The following is a 25,904-nucleotide window of genomic DNA, read 5'->3' as shown; positions in this document are numbered from 1 at the left end:
AATCAGGGCCCCTAAATTTAAAGACCAAATCCAGAAATGAGCATCCGAGATGAATGCACACTTCTCAGAGGACAAAATTTAAGAAGTGAATGAATATATGAAAAAATGCTCCACATCACTAGTCATCCATGAAATGCAAATTAAAACAACACTGAGATACCATCTCACCCCAGAAAGAATGGCTATCATAAACAAATCAACAAACAACAAATGTTGGAGAGGCTGTGGGAAAAAGGGAATCCTTCTCCACTACTGGTGAGAATGTAGAGTGGTGCAACCACTATGGAAATCAGTGTGGAGACTCCTTAAAAAACTATGACTGGAAATCCCATTCAAGCCTGCTATCCCCCTACTGGAAATTTTCCCAGAAGAACTGAAAACATCATATCATAGTGATATATGTGTACCTATATTTATATCGGCACAATTTGTGATAGCCAAATCTTGGAAACAACCAAGATGCCCGTCACATGAGGAATGGGTGAAAAAGAGGTGGTATTTATATACAATGGAGTATTACTCAGCTATAAAGAATGATAAACTTGAAGCCTTCATATTTAAGCAAATGCCACTTGAAGATATATTTATAAGTGAAATAAACCAAACCGACATGTGTAAATATTGTATAGTCTACCTAGTGTCAGAACTCAAAAGAGGAATTACAACTAGAAAGATATAACACAATTAAAAGGAAAGAAAGAACTTGAGGATTGGACAATGAGGAGAGGGCAAGGAAAAAAGTTGGGAAACATGACATGAGCAAAGCCATACATTTATACAGACAACATAGGTAAGACAATGATCCTGAGAAACATCAGCAGGTTTTTGAAACTAGCAGTTTATTGGTAAGATTCTCACTCTGCCTAACTATATTTGCTGATATCTGCAAACCAAGCAACTGCACTGAAGATAGCAATGTGTAATGGAAAGGTCACGCTTGCAATGCCTGTCATTCTGGTCTTCTAAATACATGCTTCTTGTCATGACATACCAATACTCTCTCTCAAGTAAAAATTTGTTTTTTAAATAAAGGGTAATAAATGAAAAAAAAAAAGACACAAGAAAAAAATGTCACAGGACTGTCCTGCTAAAATGCTGTACATGGTTAGATTTCTAAATTTCTGTGTAAAAATATGTGTTTATTCCTATTTAGAAAAAAATTTTGTCATATTCTGTAAGGACTTAAAGTTTAACATATCAATACTTGATGAAAAATATCTGTTCCCTGTTATGCCTAAGATGTTTGATATTTAGACAGATAGGTTAAACTGAACTGCATATGTTGCAGGGTAATAATAAGCTTCTCTTCTGAAGGGTTAACAACCTAAGTTTGCAGATCAAAAATTGGAGAAAAGGAGGGGCTGCAAGGTCAGCCAACATTTTGGCCTTAGCCTTTTAAGGTCAGTGAAGACTCAGGACATAGGAGGACCTGTACTGTAACAACATGTAACTCATTTGTGCCCTAAATTTTCTGATCGTGGAGATTATGGAGCCACAGAGCAATGCAATCAACAATATAGAATGTGCCTAACAAGAATCACATGGAGGGGCTGGTGAGATGGCTCAGTGGTCTAAAGCACCTACTTAGAACAAGCTTAGCAAAGCACAGGGACCACGGTTCAATCCCCCAGCACCACATGCCAGCCAGCCCCGCCCCCTGGTGGGCTGAGCGGGCCACACACACACACACACACACACACACACACACACACACAAATAAAAAAAAAAAAAAGAATCACATGGAGATAAAACATTCTCTCAGGCTTCCACAGAGAGCAAATTGGTCAAGCAATGGCTGTGACTCATCCACATGGCTTGACACTGACAAAGGATCTACAAAGTATGGTACAGGGTTACAGGATAAATCTTGAGGGTACTTGACTGACTTTATCAGATACAAAAGTTACTTTTCTTGTTATATAGGTCTTGCTTTATCTTGGTCTTAACCATCCAGCAGAAAAGTATAAAAATGAGGTATATAAAGTAAATCCATATTCATATGCTGTGCTGTGAAAGGCTCAAGTCAACAACTTTTGCGGATAACCCACTACTGTGGTGTACTGCTGGACTGTGTTGGATTGCTTTGCTGAATTCATGCACCTATAGTACTTAGATGCCAATGGAATACCCATCTCTGACAAAACTGAACAAAAAAAAGGGGATACAAAGGAAGGACCATTTTGTATCTGTATATACAGAATAGTTAGGATAGATATACAGCTAGTTTTGCTTAATTCAATGAGAAGAAATATTTGTACTAATAGTGTTTGGAAAGAATATCCTGTCTGCTTCTTGTACTATGGATAACCACTAAGAAGATAAAACAATGTACAATGTATTGATTATTGAAACTGTCCTATTAATCAGCTTTGAAACTGTCTCATTGATATTTGTTTCTCCATAAAATAAAATAAAAATAAATAAACCACAACAGAGGTCATTAGATCATGAGAGTGATGTCCTAAGAAGGGATTAATGTTCATTTACAGAGAGTGGATTAGGCATTGAGGAGATTGTAATCCTGAGAACAGGTTGTTACAAAGCAAGTTCACCTTTTTCATTGCTTTTTTTCTTGCTTCCCGTCTTGCCAATGACCTCTCTGCTTTGGATCAACTCCCACTATGTGATGCCTCTGCTCTGAGGCCCTAAGCATAGGCCAGTACTGGCACCATGCCTTTGGGCCTCCAGAACTACGAGTTAAATATATCTCTTTTTTAATAAAGTGCCCAGTCTCAGGTATGTTGCCATAGCAATGCAAAACAAAACAAGATATCAGTGCTAAGCCACTCTTCTTTTATTTATTTATTTATTTGCAGGGTCTCACTACGCAGCTCAGACTCTTAGTGATCCTCCTGTTTTCAACCTCCCTAGTGCTGGGATTACAGGTGTGCACCACCATGCCCAGATTCCATTACGGGCTCAGAGCACCCGGGGGCTTAAACTGACAAGTATAATTTAAAAGAGCAGTAAGACCAACAGCCTGTGAAATTGTGAGAACAATACGAGGAAGTGCTACAGACCACAACTTCTTTTTTTATTATTATTAATTTTGTTGAGAAACAACTAGCAATGAGACAGTTTCCAAACCAATTAGTAGGACAGTTTCAATAATTAATACATTGCATATTGTTATCTTTGTAGTGGTCATTCGTAGTACAAAATGCAGACATTATATCCTGTCCAAACACTATTAGTGCAAATCTTTCTTCTCATTGAATTAAGAGACAGTAGCTGTATATCTATCCTATTTTGTATATAGAGATACAAAATGGTCCTTCATTTATATCCCCTTTTTTGTTTAGTTTTGTCGGAGATGGGTATTCCATTGCCATTTAAATATTGTAGATGTGTGAATTCAGCAAAATAATCCAATATAGTCCAGTAGTCCATAATAGTAGTGCGTTATCCACAGGACTGGCAATGTCAGAAGTTAGAACACAACTTCTTGATTATAATCTGTATGGTGCTCTGGCCTGAGAAACACATTTTGGGGCATTTCTATAGTTTGAGTCTGAAATATTCCTGAAAGGCCCATGTGTTAAAGTCCTGACTCCCAGCCCGTGGCACTACTGGGAGTGATGGAACCTTTCAGAGGTGGGCTTAGTAGCAGAAACTCAAGTCACCGAGAGTGTCCTTGAGAGGGACATTGGGACCCCGGCCCTGGCCCCAGCAAGTGCTTAGTCAGCTGAGCTATCTCACCTGCCCTTTAGGCCCCTTTTCTTATGCTACGGAATCATCCCTAACATGTGTAAAATTAGAAATTAAGCATACACACTTTTGATTATCAAAGTAAATTATGCATGTCAGCATATTGTAGACCATTTGAAATTTTTAGAGAAGTAGAAAATACAAAAATAAAATCATAATATTGGTACCTCAAAACAGCTACTCCTTGGCATTTTGATATAATTCATCTGGAAATTATTCTACATATATTTAAAAGTACACATGTAAGTAGGAATTATATTATGTATTAAAATTTTTATGTTTGATATGATATACACATTTTCCATTCTTTATAATAATTTAATATAAATTGTGTCTATCTATATTTATTTCTGGAGGTTGAACTCAGGGCCTCTGGAATACAAGGCAAACTATACTCACAGTAGGCTATATTTAGTAGCTGCATAATACTGAGCATATGAAACACATAATGCTCCTATTATGAAGCATTGAAAGCACTCTCAGGCCTTTTTTGCCTTTTATAAATAGCTCTATGTAAGATTAGAGGAAGCACAACGTGTAAGACCACTCCTGCCTCAGACACCAGCTATACAGTTGGAGAGCAGTACCCCCCAACTTCCTTCACTTGAGACCCCAACAGCAAATCTAGTGGGTTTCCAAAGAGCACCCTGAGGTTTAATAATTCACTAGAAGGGCTCTCAGATAGATAGATAGATAGATAGATAGATAGATAGATAGATATAGATATAAATACAGATATATATGTAACCTGCTGACAGTGGTAACACTCCAGGTTATGGTTTATTACTATGAAAGGACATAGATTAAAGTCAGCCAAGGGAAAGATGCATGAGGCAGAACTCAGGCACGTTCCTGACATGGAACTTGCAGCTGTCCTTTGCCTCTCGGCTGCCGCGTCATGGTCTGCACGGAGTACTGCCCACAGGGAAGCTCTCTCAAGCCTTGGTGTCCAGAGCTTTTCCTGCACCTCTAAGGCTGCCCACCCACATGGGTGTTTTCAGTCTCTACCCCTCCAGAGGCAGAGCAGACACAAGGTCCAAATCCCCACCATCAATCATAGTGTGTTAAACTGCCCAATGGCCTAGGCCCCAGGTGAACAGTGACAGTCTCATTAGATAAGACATCCAAAGCCCAAAGATCACTTTCCTGTCGCTTAGGGCAAAGAGCATCCTGCAACGTGGGTAAGGTGAATTGTTTACTACCATCCTGTGGTGAAGATCTTTGAGCATAAGCACTGTCCACTTTGAGGGTTAATTTTAAGAGTAAGTTCCTTGGGATCAAATTATTATACCAAAAGGTAGGAAGACTGTGAAGACTTTTGATATTTATTATTAAAATGCTTTCCAAGCAGTGTACCAACTTCTCTCCTCCCCTCCGTGCCCCACACAGCTACCTACAGAGTGTTCCATCTTAGCTTCAAGTCAATGGGCATGGGCATTTAATTTTTTTTTTTCTGGAAATTGGTTAGATACAAAGTGGTTTCACATAGTTTTCATTTGCATTTCTGATTACTAATAAGGGTTTATACTGCCCCACGTTTGAAAGGTTTTATGACACAGAATTTTGAATAATCCCAAAAGTTGACAGAATACCTTAATGAATTCCCACACATGCCCACCATTCAAAATCCACAATCAACACCAGAATCCAGCCTCATCCACAACCCCATCTTCTCACAGTCTCTCTTTTTTTTTTCTACTTTATTTTTTATTTTATTTTAAAGAGTAAAAACTGGGGGCCCAGCCCTAGCTCAGTTCTTTAAGTGGCTGCTTCCACAATGCTGGCAGCCTCAGTTTGCTGTAGTTCGATCCCCACAACACTCCAGCCATGCAAAAGTGCCCTGCAGGCATTCAAGGAGCAAAAAAAAAAAAAAAATTCCTAAGAGTAAAAACAGAAACAAAAACAAATAGAAAAAAAGACAGAAACAAGGTAACATACAACAATACATATGTTACAGATTTTCAAAACAGAAATAGCTAATTAACATGGTTGTTACATTATGTGTTTTCCTTGTCAAATCTGTTGCTCAGATTAACAGATATAGTTGTGCATGATTGGGGAAATAATTGAATATTGTCATTTGTTTTCAAGAAATCTTAATTTTTCTCCTTGTCTTTTTTGTTTTATTTTAAAGAGAGTATAATAATTGATAAGACATTAGAAACTGTACACATTTAGAAGACCAAGATGAGAGATATTCAACCTAAGCAAGTCTTTTTTTTTTTTTTTTTTTTGTACCAGGGATCAAACTCAGGACCTTGAGCTTGCCAGGCAAACACTTAAGCCTCTGAGCTATCTCCCTGGCCAGTCTCTCTGTTTTCTTAGAATTTTATCTTCACTATTTCTAAAAGACAAAGACTCCTTTAAAAGTTCACAAGTATAATTATATTTTAGAAATTAAAATAAACACTTAATGTCATCATATATCCGGTTGGGGCTCAAATTCCAATTATTTCATACATATCAGGTTTGGTTTTTTTCTTATATAAAAAGATCCAAATGTGGTTCAGTTTTTCAGGTTTTTTTGGTTGTTTGTTTGTTTTTTTGTTTTTGTTTTTGTTTTTTTTTCCGGAACCAGGGATTGAACTCAGGCCCTTGCGCTTGACAGAGAAGCGCTTAGTCTACTGAGCCATCTCCCCGGCTCTGAGATTCATTTCTTTTCTCTTTTTTTTTTTTTTTCTAAATTTTTTATTTATTTGTGTGTGTGTGTGTGTGTGTGTGTGTGTGTGTGTGTGTGGCCAGCTCAGCCCACCAGGGGGCGGGCTGGCTGGCATGTGGTGCTGGGGGATTGAACCATGGTCCCTGTGCTTTGCCAAGCTTGTTCTAAGTAGGTGCTTTAGACCACTAAGCCATCTCACCAGCCCTGAGATCCATTTAGTTTAACATATGTCCTTTAACCTTTTAATCTGTGTTGTTCTCTTTCTGTTGCAAAAAATTGGAGCGTCACACCCGTAAGTGATAAGCGTCCATCTCACTGCTGGCTTTACTCTCTCCTACTGCTGGCTTTGAAAAAGAAGGGGCCAGGAAGGAAGTGCTCTTGCTGGAGCACCCCGTGTGGTCAGGAGCTTCAGGCAGTCTTCAGGCTGAGAGTAAACTTTTGCAAGAAACTGAAACCCTCATGTCTAGCCAACCCCGGTGGTTACAGTGCTCTACCGGTGCTGAGAGCTCCTGGCCCCGCCCCGTGCAGGAGTGTTGCCCGGCTTTGTTCCTGTGGCCCAAGGCTTCCTTCCCAAACCCTTGTTCTCTTTCCAGTGTTCTCTCTGCCACCTCTCTTAGCCTAGCACGGGTATTTGCAAACAATTGTGAAAATATGCCATTTAACTGGTTTTCCTTTTTTACTGTAAAAAGAGGAGGCAAAGATTAGCAGTAAGATTGCAGATGAATAATGAAAAAAATTCACGACAGCTGTTCAGGGATATATATTTTTCTGCAGTGGAGTGAGACAGATCCCCATCACAGCTCAGAGCCATGCTTCATGAAGGCCCTCATCTGTCACACTGAGCGGGAAGAGGACACTGAAGTGTCATTATGGATGTAGCTGGGCTCAGAAATAACTGGTCAAGGTTGACACTGCAGTCCTCATGTAGCTGTTTATGGAAAGTCTCCTGGGTGGTGCTGCTAGCTGGTGAACGGGTACTTCCTTTCCCTTGAGGCCTGGGGCTGAAGGAAGCCCCCCAGCATAGTAGCACCCCAAGGAAACTGTGCTTTTACATGTTCCAAACCAGATAAACTGGAAAATCAGACTAAGCATTTTCTGGTTTTTTTCATAAGCTGAAACTACACACTTCTGGTTGCTGTACTTTCCTGTCCTGATGACACTGTCCCAACTACCTAGAACTCAACATGGTAGAGTCAGGGTGGTCTAGTCCTAGGCCTAGGCTGGGGCCAGGGATGTAGCTCAGTGACATAGTATCTACCTGGCAAGTGTGAGGTCATAAGTTCGATTCCTGCTATAAAAAACAAACAAACAAAAAAAAAAAAAAAACAAAAACCAAAAACTGGAGTCTTGCTGTGTTGCCTAGTCCTAGGCTGAAGCATGACAGGGCGTCTGCACCAGGCCTGCCAATGCCCTGGGAATGCTGGCATAGTCTCTAGTCTCAAAGTTAGAGGGATAGAAATCGGCCCGCGTCCTAAAGCCCAGAAGCTAAATTGTGGGGTGTTTTCTCTCGACTCTCTTTCCCAGCTCTAAGGAAATAATCTATGCCTAGGGCTTTTTTGCCACTAATATCCACTCTCCCCCTTTTCTGGACCAAAGACAGAGCAGCCTGATTGTTACACTCAGGGCTTCATCAGAGGCCCTGGGAGGGACCCTCTGCCCCACTTCAACAATGGACCTGTTTTACTTTTATTTATTTGTTTGTTTATTTTGCCCTTGCTGGAGATCGAACCCTGGACATCCACAAATGAAATAAGTGCCCTACCACCGAGCTACATACCTATCCTTTTTCTATTTTGTTTTAAGAAAGGACCTCCATAACTTGCCCGGGTTGGCTTCAAACTTACCATCCTCCTGCCCCAGCTTTCCAAGTAGGTGAGATTATAGGTTCTCCTCCTAGGTTCTCAGTTCGCTTGAGGAAAGAATAACCCCTGCCAACCCCCACCACACCTTTAATGTATCTATGTACCACCAGCCTTATTCTTAAAAGGATTTGATATGTCTGACAAAAATATAAGCAGTACAGCAAGGTAGACAGGAAAATCAGGCAGGAAAAATAAAGGCATGAAACATCAGACAAAGCCACATGAAGCTCTTATACCAAAGGCTGATTGATGTCCACTTGCTAATTTTGTTCTAAGTTTTCTAGAAGAAGGAAATATAATCAACAATTCCCTTCACAGTGTCCGTGAGATAAAAGCAAAAGAGTTGTTTGGGAGAAAGTTCTGAAGGACCAAACACATCTCTGTTAGGACGTTTGTTCTTTTAAAGATGTGAAAAACACCCTCAATAATGATGAGTTTCATGGGGCATAAAATTATTTTAAAATTTTAACTTTTTTTATTAAGTCTACTGTGAAGATCACTAGTGTTTGAATTCTGTGATTATCTTTAGATAAAACTAGTGTCTGCTAAACCAAGTTTCAGGTGACACTATTTTCAAATAGTTTTTCTTCTTCTCTCCTTTTTCTTCCTTCTTCTCTCCATCTTTTTGCTTGAAAGGACACTAGACATTTTCTACTTTCTGGAGCCAGGGAACCTGGGCTCTGGTGCTGGCTCTTGTGTGTGTCACCATGTACTCTGTGTCCTGATTTCTCAGTGTGACTTCTTCGATGATGAGTTTCACATAAACAAGAACAAATCAGAGTGTCCAGCCCAACTACATAACCAAGCTATTATTAAGTGACACACAATGAATTGGGGGAAGATTTTCCTAAACCAGTGGTTTTCCCCCTTGGACACACAGCAGCATTTCTTTAAAAGGCCCATAAAAATGCAAATTTCTGCGTAGGTTTGAGGTAAGCCTTAGAGACCATCTCCAACAGGTGCCTCGGTGCTGCTGGTGCTATTGGTCTGGGGTTCACACTGGAGAACAACTATTCTTTTTTTTTTTTTAATTTTTTTTTTTTTTTTTTGATGGAACTGGGGATTGAACTCAGGCCCTTGCGCTTACCAGAGAAGCACTTATTCCACTGAGCCATCTCCCCAGCCCCTGTAGAACAACTATTCTAAAGAAGCGTCCTTTGCTTTTCTGCTAAGCCGTCTCAGGTTGGAGACCAGTGTGATCCATTTGAGGTTTTCCACCTTATTTTCTCAGGCTGAGCCGATCAAAATTGGCTTTTGCCTTTTGGCTTTATTGTGAACCAAACCAGAAATCTGTCTGGACAAGGCTCAAAGCAACTCACACTGGAGTCTCAAGAAAGCAAATATTTAGACCTTGTGGGTATGTATATTCTGTGCTGGCTGCTATTGCATTCTTTGACAGTTGATCTAAGTGTTGATATAAGTGTTGAGATCAACAAGAAAATGTTGATTTTCAGAAAATGTTCTGAAAATTGGAGAGAAATACTGTATTTGTAACAGAGAGGCGTATTAATGTACACTGGCCAAAGAGTTCATTTGCCAGATCAGATCTTTCCCAACTCTGTCATCTGAAACAAAGTTCTTACTTGTAAGCATTCATTTGGGACAGAGCCACTGCCACCAACCAAAGAGGGCCCAGAGATGACAAGCAACAAGTAAGGATGAAAGTTCATAGCTGCATAACACCTCACATTCCCAGGACTGTTTTGTCACTTTTGCTGGTCTGCATTCTGGGGCCCTACTATAGTGACAAGGTAAGTCAAGAGCAAGGGGTCAAGACACACCTGCTTGAAAGTGTGTCCACAAATTCTTTGATTCTTCTCCCTTTCATAGGTAGAACTTAATTCCTATCCCTTGAATATAGTCTTTACTTCATGATTCTCTGTAGTAGATGTAATATTTTTCCTGAAACTTGACCACTTCTGTAGGGAGGTCGTGGAAGGTGTTGCAGTTTCCCCCTCTCCAGCTTCCTAGGATCGCTCACTCTGGAGGAAACTGGCCACCATGTTGTGATAATGCTCAAGAAACCCTCCAAAGAGATGGTGATGAGGAACCGCAGGCTGCTCTCAGCAGCCGGGGAATGATGTACCTCCTGTGTGGACTCTCAGGTACTACTCACACCTTGAACCTTAGAAAACATCTTGACTTTGACATCATGAAAAACCATGAGCTAGGACTGCCAAGTAAACCACTCCCAAATCCATTAACCACAGAAGTTGTCAGATAATAAAATTTGTTGTTTAAGCTTGGGGGTAATTGTTTGCACAATAATAGAAAACCAATACGTTACATTCAGACAAACATTTACATTGCTACTGCCAAACTCTGATCATGTGACATTCCTTCTAAGAAATTTTCATTTTTTTTTTCCAAGAAATTTTCAGAAGTTTATTTTTTTGTTGTTTTTTTTGTTTTTTTTTCTGGCTCAGGATGTCTTAAGGGCAGGTCTGGTAAAGCAGGAGGATCTGGGGATCGAACCATAGTATCCTGAGCCTGACTGCCTGTGCTTAAGCAGGCACTTAAACAACTGAGCTAATGGGCAGGCCCACTAAGAAATTTTCGATGACCTTTTCTTATCTCAGTTCAAGTGCTCACTGCTCAGTTAGGTGACCACAAACTTCCTACATCATCTCCCACAATTTCCCTCAGCAGATCTAATGACTATCTGCTGTATCCTAAACACCCCTCAGACTTTCACATCTTTTTCCACCAGCTTGAAATTATTTCCCTGCTAGCAGCTCCCAGATCTACCTTTCAAAGTCTTAGCATCCTGTAGGCTGTGGCCCAATACCCAGAGCCACATTCTTCATGAAGTGATCCTTTGCATCTCTCGGGCAGATGCTCTCTGTTCATTTACCCCACCCCCAGCTTTGTCTCCTTTGGTTGCCCATCCAGCAACCATTCCCCTTGGTCCCTGTTGGCAAAGACCTGGTTTAGTTTCAGGGGCAAATCCTGACTAGATAAAATCATTCATAGCGACCCAAATCCCCTTGGCAGTGGTTGCTTGCTGCGGGAGTGGCCACATGATGGAGTCTAGCCAACAAATTCTAAGGAAAGCTCTGCTAGATAATGAATAGAAAGCATTCTGTGAAAAACTTTTGAAAAGAACATGTGGAAGAAACTATTGTGCTTAGTATGACTTGTGTGACTATTTCTAGAATCATGGCCATTACGTTATAGATAGAGGGAGCAACCCACAGATGGATGGGTGAGCAGAAGATGTGAAGAACCAGGGTCCTTGGAAATTTTGTCAAGCCATGAATTCACCAGTCTCGTTACTGCCCTCCCCCTGAATCTCATAGTATGGGAAGTCTTCTTCTAGATATTCCAGAGCAGAGTGGCTAAGTTGGCTTTGTCGTTACAAGTGAAAAAATTCTAACTAGCACAGAAATTCTGGTAGTAGTTTTTAGATTTCTATTAAAATGATCCTTATATTCATTTTCTTATATCTTGTTACTATCTGTAGGACATGAATACATATGTATACACCATTATATTTGTATTTCGTGCATGCATATGTATATAAAATTTCCATGCTGAACACAATTAAATACATGGACAACCCTAGCAAGCCAGCTATGCTGATGTCCCAGAAGCTGTGAGGTTGGCTGGGTGTTGGCCAGGGACCTGATTCATCTGAAATTGGGCTCAACAGTAGATTCATTTACAAGAGCCTTTCAGTTGTCTTTAATTTGAATTCTGAAAACTTGTATAACTTATAGTGCTCTTACGATATTTGATAAAACTAAGAGGACCTTCATAAGGGTGAGGAGTTAATGACTATAGGGTGAGCTCCTGTAGTGCTGGAGAAGGAGGATGAGCCATGTTATTGTGTTTGGAGCAGAGAACAAGATTTTCAGTGAGAGAACAGTACAGTAACAGCTGCCAGGCCACGGTCTGAAATGTGGTATTGATTTTCTTAGAATCATTTTTGTTTTTAACAAACTACCAGTTTCTGCATGCTTTCTCCCCATTCGACCTTTAGAAAGAACTTGGGTTATAAAGTGATATTAATACAGGTCTTCTGTGAACAGCTTTGAAAAACCAAGAACAGCTTTTTTAGAATTTCTATAAAAGAAAATATTATCATGTATGGCTTCTTTTGTAATCATAGGAGGACTCTAAAATATTCACTGAAATTTACTTCAACCTTGATTGGCCTCATGAGAGAGTTTGATGCTACTCAAAAATATAGAACTCCCAATAGATGTTAAATCTCTGAGATATATATATAGATATAGATATAGATATAGATATAGATATAGATATAGATATAGATATAATATATGGATTTTTCTTTTTTCTTTGTTTGTATTTTAGGGAAGGGTCTACTGGGTGTTCAGGGTCTCACTACTAGATTGGACTCTTAGTGATCTGCCTGTTTACAGCCTCCCAAGAGCTGGGATTACCGGTACGCACCTCCATGCCCAGTCTCAATCGCTGTCTCAGCACATCCCAGGGACGGGGCCAGCACGGCAGGCCCAGTGATCGAACCCTCTAGTATTAAATTGTTAATACCCAGGAACTCTTTCCTTGGAAAGACCCGTGACTTTGGCCAACCACATGTCTTTTTCCAGTTTCTAATGGAAAGAGAAAGAACTCAGTGATTGCAATCCTTGGTCTCTGGAAGAAACTGCATGTGTATGGTATATAACTATATCTTTCATCATAAAGAGTATGGATGACTACCATTTGGTTGTCAAAAATACCTCATTTAAGTCAGGTATCTGGGAAAATGAGACTCTAAGTAGAGCCATACATGAAAAACACTACAGGATTCATAACAAACTAACTTGATATTTTTGAAGCCAAACCAGAAGTAATTAATAATTTAAAGGAAAGAATGATAACCATTGAAGACCTTGAGCAACTCCTGACAACACTAAGATAGACACTGATAATAATTGTCCTTTTCCAAAGCTATAGGATGCTGACTGTGTACAAGCATCTCAGGCCTGCTGTGCATGTGACCAGAGCCAGATACCGCAGCCAGCCCTGGTCTCAAAGTCTCCAGTGAACTCTGGAATGTGCTTGTGTGAGGGAATGGATATGGAATCCTCTGGTCCTTAATAACTTCTACCGGAGCTTGCCAGTGTTAACTCCCTAGTCACATGGCAGAAGGCGATCTTTATGGTTGAAAATCCATAGATAGAGTGGATCACCCCTTGGCTGAAAATCCAAGATAGAGTCGTATTAGGTCTAGACTCGAGAGTAGAAACTGCACAGCTCAACAGTGGGACACTGAGAATCAGAGTTCTACACTCACAGAGTGAAATCAGAGTAGAGGTCTCTGTGCTCTTTGTGCAGATGTGTTTACATCTTCTTGCAGGACTTGGGCTATGTGGGATGAGTTAGAAGGACTCATCCTAGAGGAGCATCCATGGAGTGAAGGGCTGGCCCTAGCTGTGTGGGGCACAGAGTATTTGTAGAAGAATGTGTTTCACTGAGACTAGGCTATGGGGTGATCAGTTACCATGTATGACAGGGTGAGTGAGTGTGTGAGTGAGTGTGTGTGTGTGTGTGTGTGTGTGTAGAGTGAGGGCAACTGTTAGAGGTTGCTTGGGATTGGAGAGGCTAGGTTAGTTAGTACATTGTCTATTTTCTAGTCTATTTTATTATGCAAAGATATATATATATATATATATATATATATATATATATATATCCAGATAATTGTCTTAAAAATAATCATTTATCCGAGAATGGATTTGTAGCTGAAGTCAGTTTCTAGATATGTTGCTTAGTTCCAAATATATATATTTCAAAGCTCTGCATGACATACAGACTCATGGAGAGATCAGAAAATACACAAAGAACAGATCTTGTCATCTGTGAGTTTGTTAAACTATACCATTTGAATCACCACTTGAAGGTTTATTGTCCTGTGAGTCTAATATATTTCTCAAAATAAAAGGTCTTCAGGTGGGCGGGTGTCTGAGCATCTCTTATCTTCAGCCCTCTCACTTCTTGTGCATTAATACCATCTCGTCTTTTCTTGGTCCTCAATAGCTAAGCATCACTCTAACCAGATTCCCAGTTGATTATTTCACTTGCAGAGGTTGCCTGTGAAGGTAGTTGCACATCCTGAGCTCCTGCAGGATATCAAAGGACAGAATTAGACATGAACCTCTCCCCCTGTGCTCACCATGAAAATATTAAATAGGAATAGAGAGAAGGGGAGGCACAAGAACGCGCGCCTTTGTAGTTGTGTTTTTCCACTGGATCCTGCAGATTGGTCTTCATTTCATGGAATATTTTTACAAATGTGTTTATTGACTGAGTTTTAGAAAGATAGGTACACCTGTGACTTGCTCTGTGTTAACTGCCAGGAGGTTTAGGATTTTCTACCCAATGTGTTAACAAGGTGTCATGAACCTGTCATACCTAGTAAGCAATATAAGCCCACTGGAACCTGAGGAAACGTCTAGTGCAGGGTCAGCTCTATGACCGACTTGGCATATGGAGTTTTGTCTTCGAACAAACATGCACAAATTTAGAAAGTTGGTTTTATTTCTGTGGTTGGTATGTCTTTATTCTTTAAACTTCTACTGTTCTATCAAAACCCCACTTTTTTAAAAACCCTAACTTTTAACATTCCCTCTTGTAATGGCAGTAGAAGCTGCTGAAGCCCTCATAATTATTCTTTCTACTCATATAAACAGATCTTTCATACAGAGCTACATTCTAACCTGGCAGGGAGAAGTGTGACTGTGGCTATAATTACTACTACAATGTCTTCTCCCCTCCCCAAAATGCCCTGTGTTCTCCCAAAGCTTGATCAGAACACACACCACAGGAGGAGGGAGTCTTCAGGAAGACAGGTGGCAAAGAGTGTGTGGAGCCAGAGAACTTGGGCTGAGAACTGTGTGGAGGCTGAGGCGGTGACAGTGACAGACTCCAGTCCTCGAAAGCTGGAAGATGCACACAGATGGACAGCAGAGAGGACTCTGGGACCGGGCCTTCACGAAGCCTTCTCCTCCCTGTCCATGCACCCACCTCACATGTGCAATAGTAGGAACCTCTGTGGCCCTGAGAAAGGAGAGACCAGCAGCCGAGCAGTGGGGAAGGGTGGCAGAAAGAGGGAAAGAGGTGCCACAACAAAAGGAAGAGCTAGTCCTGGCATTCCTGTTCTTTTTTATTTTGCAGTCCTGGAAATTGAACCCAGAACCTCAGGCAAGTTCTCTCCGACATCCTCTCCTTTCTCCCTTTCTTGAGACAAAGTCTCCCTAAGCTCTCAGGCTAATGTTGGGTTTTTTTGTTGTTGTTGTTGTTGTTGTTGTTTTGTTTTGTTTTTCAGGCTAATGTTGAACCTGAGACCCTCCTGCCTCGCCTCCAGATTATAGGCATGCCCCACCACACCCTACATTCTAGTTTTCCTTAGCACAGTAGAGTAGCTATTAGTTATAACAATCTGTAATACATTTCAGAATAACTCAAAGAGTGCAACAATGTCCAGCACACAAAAATGATTAGTGTTTGAAGAGATAGAAACGCGCTTGCCCTGATTAGGTCATTACCTATTGTATACATGGGTCAAATGATTGTACCCCGTGAGGGGGTATAAATAGTCTATGTCAATAGAAACAAAAGGCAAGTGACCAGCCACATCTCTTCCTCCAAAAGACCTTTGCTATCTGAAGGAAGGTGCGGACCTGATTTGCTCTCAGAACTCACTGCTCTAGAACTGGTTATGGCTGGAAGAGAGGGAAGGGAGGGGCGTGGCTGTGGCCATCTTCAGAGGCACAAGAACGTTCTAGTTTCATCACTGTTGCCTGTCATCAGAGTGACTCCTTTTGTGGTTGTTTTTTGTGGGACCAAGGATTGAACTCAGGACCTTGGCACTGAGCTATATTCCCAGTCCTTTCTACTTTTTATTTTGAGACAGGGCCTCATTAAGTCACTAAATTGCCCGAGCTGGGCTTGAATTTGCTATCCTCCTGCCTCAGTCTCCCAGAATTCTGGGATTACAGATGTGTGCCACCATACCTTTCTTTTTTTTAAAAAAAAAGTAGAGTGTTCACAGAATGTCTCTATCTTTATGCTCCTTGCAGGTAGAATTTTCTCTTCGTTTCTTGGCATGTTAGTGGCCAAGAACCAATGAAAGATGATGAATTACTTAGCGTTATTGACTTCCTAAAAGGGCGAGCGATTCCTCTCCCATGAACATAGAGACGCACACACACCATAAACTTCCGAAGATGCACAAAATGTAAAACACATTCTGGGGCCATTTTGAGACTTACACAGGTTTTCATTTTGTTTTTATCACATAGCAGAGCAGGCCTGGAAAGTGACTGAGACACTGGCAGTTAGATGAGTGCTCGCCCTAGCTCCGGCACCACTGTTCCGGGCTGCTAACAGGCTAACCGCGCATGACCCAGAAGCGCACAAAGGGCCCCGCCTACAACACACACACACACACACACACACACACACGCGCGCGCGCGCGCGCGCGCGTCCCTACACTTCCCCCCCCAGCGCCCCCCAGCTGCCTACTCAGCACCTTCTCTCCATCCTTCCATTGGGGCCCCTCAGGATAGCATTGAGACATCCTGTCTTCATTCCCTCCTTTTTTTTTTTTTTGTCTGTGCTTCAGTGACTATTCTGAAGAGCAGAGAAATCATCAAAAGCAGAATTTCACGGGTGATTTTCAGGAGGAAGGATCTCCCTGGAAACCTATAGGTAGGTAGAGTAAGGGTGTCTTTCACACTGAACTCAGAACTCCCAGCCCTCTCCCTCCCCTAACTCCCAGCTGCACTCCCCGCCCTGACCCCGGACTGCTGCCAGCTCATCCTATAGTGGAAATCCTGTGCACATGCAACTGGCCCCGACCTTGTTTGCTCGCATTCGCATTCGCGGTGCCTGTGTTGGTGGACAGTACCGGTGCCTACGAATTTCTTTATTCTCTTTGCATGTACCTCTAATTGATCTTGAAAAGAAGGGGCAGTTAAAGAAGACGTTAAGGTGAAATGAAGCCATAACTGCAGCTGGAGACTTTTATTAAGTGTGGCAAAGTTCCCTGGGCCGCGCTGAAATTGTTTATTGATTTTGGTATGGCTGGGTGCTTGGGAGTAATCGCCCCAAAGGCGGCTGGGAGGGAGGTCTCGTTAGCTGGGCTCAGCGTCCCCCAGGTCCTCGCTTGCCTCTTTAACCTGTAAATAAACACCCCGTTAACTCCCGCTGCTTCTGACCAGGGTCCGCACCCCAGAAGCCTTTAGAGGCTCCCGGGATTTAATTTCTTCCCTGGGAAAGGATTATCTCAAGGGGGAGGAAAAGCAGGGTTAGCACCGTTTTCCATCTTTAAAGTCAGTTGGTTTGTTTTTCTCAGTTCTCTTTTAGTAATAAAGTTAGAAGTTGATGAAGCAAAGTAACTTGGGGTCCACTTCCCCTGGCACCCCATCCCCCACACCCGTTGTGGCTCCACCCTCCATCCCTTAGTCCTTGCTCCTGCATTTATCAGTCTAAGGGCTTTGTCCATGGCCAAGTGTTCCAGGGCTTCCCGTGGCTGTAAATACACTCTCTCCGGGTCTCTATGAAAGGGTTAGGGGTGGAGCACTGCCTATAGCAGGTGATCCGGGTGGGAGGTCACGGGGCCGCTCCCACAGGCTCCAGAGAAGATTGGACTGCAAGCCCAACTCCAGGACCTTCATTGGGAAAAGACCAAAGGGCAGACGAGAGGCAGGAGGTTTGAGTCCACTGAACATTGGGTTAACCTGGGCCTTCCTACTTCCAACACAGGTAAACTGGTGTCTCTTAAGGTCCCCAGACTGACTCTGAGCAGGGCTACATTATGGAAGCTATTCTCCTCAGAATTAGGCTTGGCAATGATGGGAGTCAGGCATCATTTGTTCTGGTGGGTTTTATTCCATGTTATGCAAAGACATGCTGTCATGGCTGTTCTTTCTTTGCCTCCTGAGGTCCTCACAGTTCCCAGGCACCCTGCTTTCCAGTGGCGTGGTCAGACTGCCCACAACTCGGCTACAACTTACAAAGTTGTAAAGCACCTGGGAACAGGGTCATGCACTCATCCTCAGGAACTAGCAGCTCTTCGTAAATCGTATTTCTAGGAACTGCCCCTCAGGTGCTCCTTAAACAGCCCATAGCCCCACTCAAGATGTGGATATAGGGCCAGTGAGATAGCTCAGCACACTAAAGCGTCTGCTTCGGCGACCTTAGGCAAGCTCAGGAACTGAGGTTTCATCCCGGCACCATAAGCTGGGCCAGCCTGGCTTCCAGGGTGTGCTGAGCCAGCCACAGGGTCCGGGCCTAGCGACGCATGCCTGTAATCCCAGCACTGGGGAAGCTGAAAGCAGCAGGATCACCACAAGTCTGAGCTGCGTAGTGAGACCCTGCAACAACCAAGTACATTAAAACATAAATTTTTTTTTAAAAGATGCAGATACAATGTTGTGTTCTTTTCAAGTCCCTTTGGCTTCTCTTCCCCCATCCCATCCACTAAGTATTTTCTCCTGAAATTAAGCAATAACCTATCTTCCGCTATCTCCTCTCTTCCTTCTGACAATTGAATTTTCCTCCTTGAACTATAGGGAAAATCAGAGATTCTTTGGAAAACATTGCGTTCTGAATATTTCCACCACTTTCCTCACCCCCGATGTGTTATCAGCCATGCCCAGGGTCTTAGGGAGTGACTGTCACCAGGAAAGGGAGTGAAGATGAAGGAGAAAGACACAGAGCACTTGATTTTAACCCCAGATCACCGTAGATTATCCCTCGGTGCTTTGGCATCTTTTCTGTTGCCATAACAAAGAATAGGAGTTTATTTAGAATATGGTTCTGAGGGCTAGGAGCATGACATATGTATCAGTCAGTAACTAATGAGGGGCTTTACCTGTCACATGTGGTGATGCCAGAGCAAGGGTGCTTCAGTCCAGCTCTGTTGCTCCTGTACATGCACCAGTCCCATCCCCCTCCCATGACCTTATCGAACCCTTAAAGCCCACCTCCAAGTAGCACCAATGTATGCACTGTCCATGAGCATTGTTTACAGAACATGGGACATGGGAGACACATTCAAACCGTGGCACTTGGTGTGGTTTCTTCAGGGTTCTACTTGGCCTCCTAGGAGAGAGGGCTCATGTTGTCTCCCCACCCAGCTGGTCAAGCCAAAAGGGGAAGTAGATGCTACCAAGTTAATGGTGACAAATGCCATTACCTGGAAATCCCAGCTGAACCAAAAGATTTCTCAACCTACAATGATATCCTTTCTTAACCTCAAAATTACTCAATTAAATATTTTAACAAAACAGTGGGATTTAAACAGTCCTGAGGTCAAATTTGACTTGTACATAGAGATATTATTTTTAGGGGTGTTCAGTTTGTACACATGATGTTTTCTATTGTTTTGGAAAGCAACATACCCCAAGAGAAAATTTTTATCATAAAGCAGAACTGTATTCAATCCCAGCACTGTCTTTGAGTCTGCTCCTGAGCAGGTTATCTATCCTTATGAGTTAAATCTTCCTTACATAAAATAAAGATAGGAGAATTAAATAAGATCCTACAGATCAGAAGTTGGCCAACTTTCCTTGTAATGTATTTAAGGCTTTCCAAATCAAATAATCTCTATCACCACCACTTTTTCTTACCACCATGGAAAAATAGCCCTAGACAAATACATGCATGAATGTGCACCACTACGTTCCAACAAAGCTTTACTGACAAGAACAGACAGTGATTGTATTTGGTTGCAGCCTGCCAAACTCGGCTGCACATGAAGCATCTGGTAATCGATCGCTCTAGCTTTGATAAATATGAAGTGCCTTCCCTCTCAGCAGCTGTGGAATAGTCCACTCACACTTAACACCGTACTCAGCAAACCAATTTGGTTACTACGAAAAACTAATTTTTTAAAGTCTCCTACAAGTTTTATTACAGATGTTGATACTCATTTGTAACCCACTCTCACTTCTCATTTAGTATTTTCTTTTCTCTCTAAACTTACAGAACCCAGATTTTACTCAGACCCTTGCTCCCTACAGTCTCTGATTTGGCAGTGGGACAACTTGGTCTTCCATGACTTCCCCAGCCCACACCTTTTAAAGAATTTAGAATTCCGGTTAGAATTCCTCAGTCCATTGCCTCCACTGGAAAGAGTTATTTTTGACCTACGCTGACCCTGTCTTGAACAACAATAAAATGGGGATTGGGAGAAACGTGACACAAATCAATAGGTTATCCCAACAGACATGATCTTTGAAGCTGTTTTTTCTTGGACACTTGCAGCAGTAACAAAGATAAATAGCGACTCCCTCACATTGCCCTCTGAGCAGTAGGTGGCTTAGTGAATCACAACATGACTCAGAGGGTTCGAGCAGGAGAAGAAGAAGCAGGGACGCACCAAGATTCTGGCCACCAGGAGAGAGGAGGAGACAAAAGGACAGTTGGTGCCTCGGTTGCTATGTGTACCTGTTGGTGATACACAGGTTTTCTACCTGATTTTCAGTTTGCTCCACTCATCGTATTCCCATTTATTCTCCTCCCCTAACTGTAATTCATCCAATAAGCGCTTGCTGAGCACCTACTGCATGCAGGGCACTGACAGGCCAAGATAGTTTGAGCATTTACAGTGGCTCTAGCATTTTTTTTAAACCTCATTAGCAAAAAAACTGTGACTGAGAATAGATTGCACAAGTGGAGAAGGAATAGAAGGGACGGAAACAAAATGGTACCTCTCCCATTTTCTCAGGTATAGAGGAAACGTCACAATTCTGTATGACTCATGTTTCTCCCCTGGAGCTCCCGTGGGAGTGGCAGTGGAGGTGGCACTCCTAGTGGCGGTGGTGCTAGTGATGATACTGGTAGAGTGGGGACAGAGTGCTAGTAGTGATAATACGAATGGCTAACAGAAGTATTCATCAGTTCTTAGTAGGTATAGGCATGTCCTAGCTGTGTGGCCTCTATTTAATTTAATTCTCACCATAGCCCCAGGAAGTGGATGTAGTTATCACTCACATTTTGGTTTCTCATAATTCGGAGGCTAAAAGCTCAAGAGGCAGGTCTGGTCTCCTTAGCTTGTAGATGGTCTCCTTAGCTTGTGGACGGCCACCTTTTCACTGTATCCTCTTTTCCCTGCTCTGGGGCCTGCTCTCTCTGTGCATTCAATTCTCTCTTCTTACACAGAAGGACAACCGTCAGATTGGACTAGGGCCCCCCTAACGATCCCATCTTAATTTAGTCCTCTCTTTAAAGAACTTGTCTCTAAAGTGTCCCATTCCAAGAGCAGGGGCCGCAAGTGACTTGAGGTGGTGCCTGTCTCATCCTCCTCTAATAGCCACTGCACAGTAGAAAAGCCCAAGAGAATTGTCACTTCCAGTATCTGAAAAGTTAAGAGTTAATCAAATTATTACAGAGAGGTGTAGGTATCCTAAATTGCCTAGAACCCTGAGTTCCCCCTCCCTCCATCCTTCCTCCTTGTCTTTTTGCTAAACTCATTCCTCTTTAGTTGCCGCAAGATGGTGGCCAAAGTGCCGAGCTTGTTCCCTGGACAGGTCTGGGAACTGAAAGCTTCTGTCCCCATGGCACCAAGTAAAGCCCTGGGGCCAGTTCTCATTGGCTTAGACTCCGTCATGAGCCCCGCTGAACCAATCACTGTGATTGCAGTTGGCCTGATTCAGCTCAGGCATCTTCCCTGCCTAGAGTCAGCGCAGTGAAGCCACGTGGAGAGGGCAGTGGTTCCGCACAGAAACCCCAAGGCGCTGCTGTAAAAGAGGGCGGATGCAGAGGCAGGAAGACAAGCGGTGTCTACTCCTGTGATTTCTCACTCATCTTAGGTTGGCCCACGCAAGGACCCCAGAAGTAGGCTTTATTATGCTGATTTCCACAACAAAGAAATGGAGGTTCAGCTAAGGGAGGCTAACTGACATCAAATGCTGGTAAATGGGGATCTAGATTTAAGTCCCCCACCCTTTCCTCCACTGGACTATCACCTTCTTCCAGGAAGAGATTTGGCTGCTGTGAGAAGTCAGAGGTGCTCAGTAAAGTTCAGAGGATGGATTCCGACTGTCCTCGGTTGCACTTTTGACATTGCGACATGCATTAAGCCTCAGATGCTGAGGACAGGCAGGTGTGGTTCAGGGCTGAGAACAGACAGTCCGCCCTGTCAATCAGCGAAGAGGGTGGGGAGGAGGAAGGTGGACTGCGGCAGCAGGTGCAGCTCGCTTCTCAGGAAGTTGCCGGGGGTGCAGCGGCTGTCTCGGGGCCTCTCTGGCCGTTTCCCATTTCCCATTTGTCCACTCTCTTGAGTTTTGCTGTTCAAGTGACTCTGCCTGGACCTTTCCAATTCTTCCTTTTGTTCCTCTTGTTTGCAGAAACCTTTCCACACTCCTAACATAAGAACACATGAAACTTAGAGATCTGCTCAGCTCATGGTTTTTGAGTAGAGTGACTCAGAGAACAGCAGTGGGCTGCCTGGCCCTGCCACTTTATTCAGTTTGACCAGGGACAAAACCTTTTAACCTCTCTGGGACTCAATGTCTTTATGCTAGGATGGAGGCTAAAAAAGATGGACATCCATGTGTCCAGAAACAAAGACAACAAGCATTCCTGACTCAGCTGTCACTGAGGCACTGACGGCTAGAGCTGCCCATACAGGGAGAGGCCAGCAAGCAGAGGGGAGCCACTCCTTGTTAGGGTGTTTGGCTCAAAGGTATAGCTTCTGGGGTGACTTTGCTTTCTTTGCAGATGGCTTAGAATAGGTTTCTCAGAAAGGCGATGCGAAGATAGGCGAGTTACTGATAAATAGGGTTCACGAGACTTCCAAAGCTGATCGCCACAATAACTGAACTAGTAAAATGAGTAACCTTGCATCCTCCATGTTAATTGGGGAATCCTTTGGACAGAAATCTATACCCAAGGATAATCCCAAATGTACCTTTGATTTGAGAACACATATGTATATTTGGCAGTAGATTTACTTTCCAATCATGTTTATAGCTTAAATTAGTGTGGAAGTTAACCCTGAAATCCTAGACCCTTTCAAATCCCTCAATTTTAGACCTTGAACTACTTTAAAATAATTGTTCAGAATATGAACTGCATAAATAATAAAAGCTGATAGTAGTCATTTAATTTAATCTCCATTATAGATACCAGGAATGATTTAGATAGTTTTATAAAAGAAAAAAAAAGGTATATATTCTGTTACGGGCACTTCTTATATGCTACTTATGGACACAGACTATTTGAATGAAAAATGATGCTTTTGCCAGATGCAAGTTTACCGCTGGAGCCCAACCAGGAATAAAGTTCTGTGCCTTTCACTTCAACGACAAGCTCTGCAGGTGCCTGGCTCTGTGCAGAAATATTTCCTATCTTTGGCAACACAGAACTACCCGCCAGGTTGCGTCCCATTCCAGGTACTGGGATCTGAGAACACCCTGCTACTGGGAGAATGAGCTTCAAACCATTTTACAAAAGCCATGACTGTGGTCACTCATGAACATTTATTGAAAAATCACCATAGCCCACACACTGCTACATGTGTGCTGAAAATAGTGGGTGAGGAGGGCAGATGTTCTCAGAGTTGGTGGGATTAGTAGCCTCAGAGGAAAAGGGCTGGAAAATGAATGATTCCTATTGAGCACACAGGCATCGCTTGGCATCAGCGGGTTTGACTATGACACAGGAAGGGCCGTTTAACTTGATGGTGTGGGTCTGGGAAAGCTTCTCCTAGGAGCTGACACATAATCTGAGATGCAAAGAAATGCAAGAACTTTGCCTGTTCATCCTATGTGCAGAGGCAACATACATGCACATCCATATCACCATACATGTGGATGTTAGCATGGAGATCCAGCAGCAAGTTGCAAGGATCTTTAGTACACCACGTGACTGCCTGGGGGTGGAGGTAGGGACTTGGCGCACTGTTTGTATACTCAGCCCAGCATCCTCTGCTTTAGTCAGGGGCTGAGGGTGGCTCAGCGAGGCTGCCACCTACTCCCACTCACACACCTGGTTAAGTTATGCCACTGGGACTTGAACCCAGGTCTCCTCCTCAAAGCTTGTTTTCTTCCCCCCACACTATAAGCACTCTTAGAAAAGAGCCCTCTCCCAACCCTAGTTAACCTACAAATGCTTCTCTGCAGTTGGTTGGAGTTTCAGCTGCCTTCTTCAGGTTACACAGAGACAAATGGCCCTTTCTTCTTTCCAGAAGCACATATTGGACCAAGAGACCTCAGGTGCCCACTTAGCCCTTGGGCTAGGTTGCATCTGTCAATGTGTGGGGCCCTGACCAGTGGGCGGCTGACATGGAGCAATTGTGACCAGAACCAAGGAGTCCCTTGGGATGTAGAAAGGCCTCTGGACACTTTCTTCTCAGATAGAAGCCTACAGAGGAGGAAGAGGCAATGAGGTGCAGGCTGAGAATTCACAGACTTGCATAAGGATGGAGAGCCAATCTGGACAAGGTGGGCTGTCACCTGTGGAGCTGCCAGGACTGTGGGGGCAGGAGAGACACAGTGGCATTCTGAACCCCAGAGAAGAGCAGTGTCTAGACTTTATTCCTGGTATTTTAAAAGCTTCAGGAATAGTTACGTACAGCAGTTCTCCCCATCTATGCTTTCTCTTCCCTTGGTTTCAGTTACCTATGGTCAACTCTGGTCTGAAAATATGATGGGCAATTGTAGGAAGAGATGAAAACCTCATCAGTTTTAAGTTGTGCCATGTTCTGAACACCGTGGTGAAATCTCAACCTATCCTACTCTATCTGACTAGAGACCCAAATCTTCTCTGTCAGCGTATCCAAGCTGTATATGTTACCTGCTCTTTGGTCATTCTATAGCCGTCTCCATTATCAGACCCACTGTGTTCAAGGAGCCCTTATTTTACTGAAAAATGGCCCCAAAGCACAAGAGTAGTGATGCTGGCATCTCAGATACACAAAGGAGGAGCTGTAAAGTGAGCAAAAGTGTATCAGAGAGGAAGCTATACATAGGATTTACAGTATACAGAAACAGTACACATAGGATTAGTACTTCGGTCTCAAGCATGGGGTGTCTTAGAACCTACCCCCTGTGGGTAATGGGAGATCATTATATCGTAAGACGCATGGGTCAGAAGTCCAGTTGAGTGGGTTATGGCAATGGGTACAACTGTGAAACACTCCAAACAAGATGCAGAACATTTCAGTGGCTCCAGAAAGTTCTCCTGCTCCCTTCTCTGGCCACACCCTTGCTCCACCGCTGACAGTGTTATCCTTTCTATCTCCATAGCTTAATCTTACCTGGTTTTGGACTTCACATAAATGGAATCATATTGTTTATTTTGATAGCCTGGTCTATCATTCACCTAACGTTTATGAGATTCACCCAATTTGTTTTGTATATCCGTTATTTGCTCTTTTTCACCACTGGATACAATTGTATAGATATGCCACCATTTGCTTATCTAGTTTTCCTTGGCGAACACTTGGGTAATTTCTAGCTTGGGGCTGCTGCAACCATTCGCGTTAAAGGCTCTTTGTACACATGAATTTCCATTTTTTTGTTGGTAAATGCCTAGAAGTAGGAATGCTCGGTCATAGGGAAGCTCTAGTTTATGTACTGTTATTCTAGCTTATATTAAAGAGACACAGCAGAGGGCTAGAGCTTTCTTTATCTCTCTTACGTGACACACTTCAGTGAGTAGCTCAGTTGAACTCCCATTCTGGCCCTGATAAAGCA

At 42.8% G+C, this 25,904-nt stretch overlaps 1 protein-coding gene across 1 annotated transcript in view; it reads left to right on the top strand.

The window, feature by feature from the left end:
• Gpatch2l (G-patch domain containing 2 like) overlaps window positions 1-24,637 on the top strand; it is a 127,962-nt gene extending 103,325 nt beyond the window's left edge. The window contains exon 10 of the mRNA XM_023702353.1: window positions 24,395-24,637. Coding sequence (XP_023558121.1) covers window positions 24,395-24,594 — 200 coding nt within the window. The 3' untranslated portion in view covers window positions 24,595-24,637. The remainder of the gene's footprint in view (window positions 1-24,394) is intronic.
• The last annotated feature ends 1,267 nt before the right edge of the window (window positions 24,638-25,904 follow it).

Source organism: Octodon degus, unplaced genomic scaffold (genome assembly GCF_000260255.1).
Source record: "Octodon degus isolate 3935 unplaced genomic scaffold, OctDeg1.0 scaffold00007, whole genome shotgun sequence".
In the NCBI taxonomy this organism is placed as follows: Eukaryota; Metazoa; Chordata; class Mammalia; order Rodentia; family Octodontidae; genus Octodon; species Octodon degus.
This window is presented reverse-complemented; position numbering and strand designations above follow the sequence as displayed.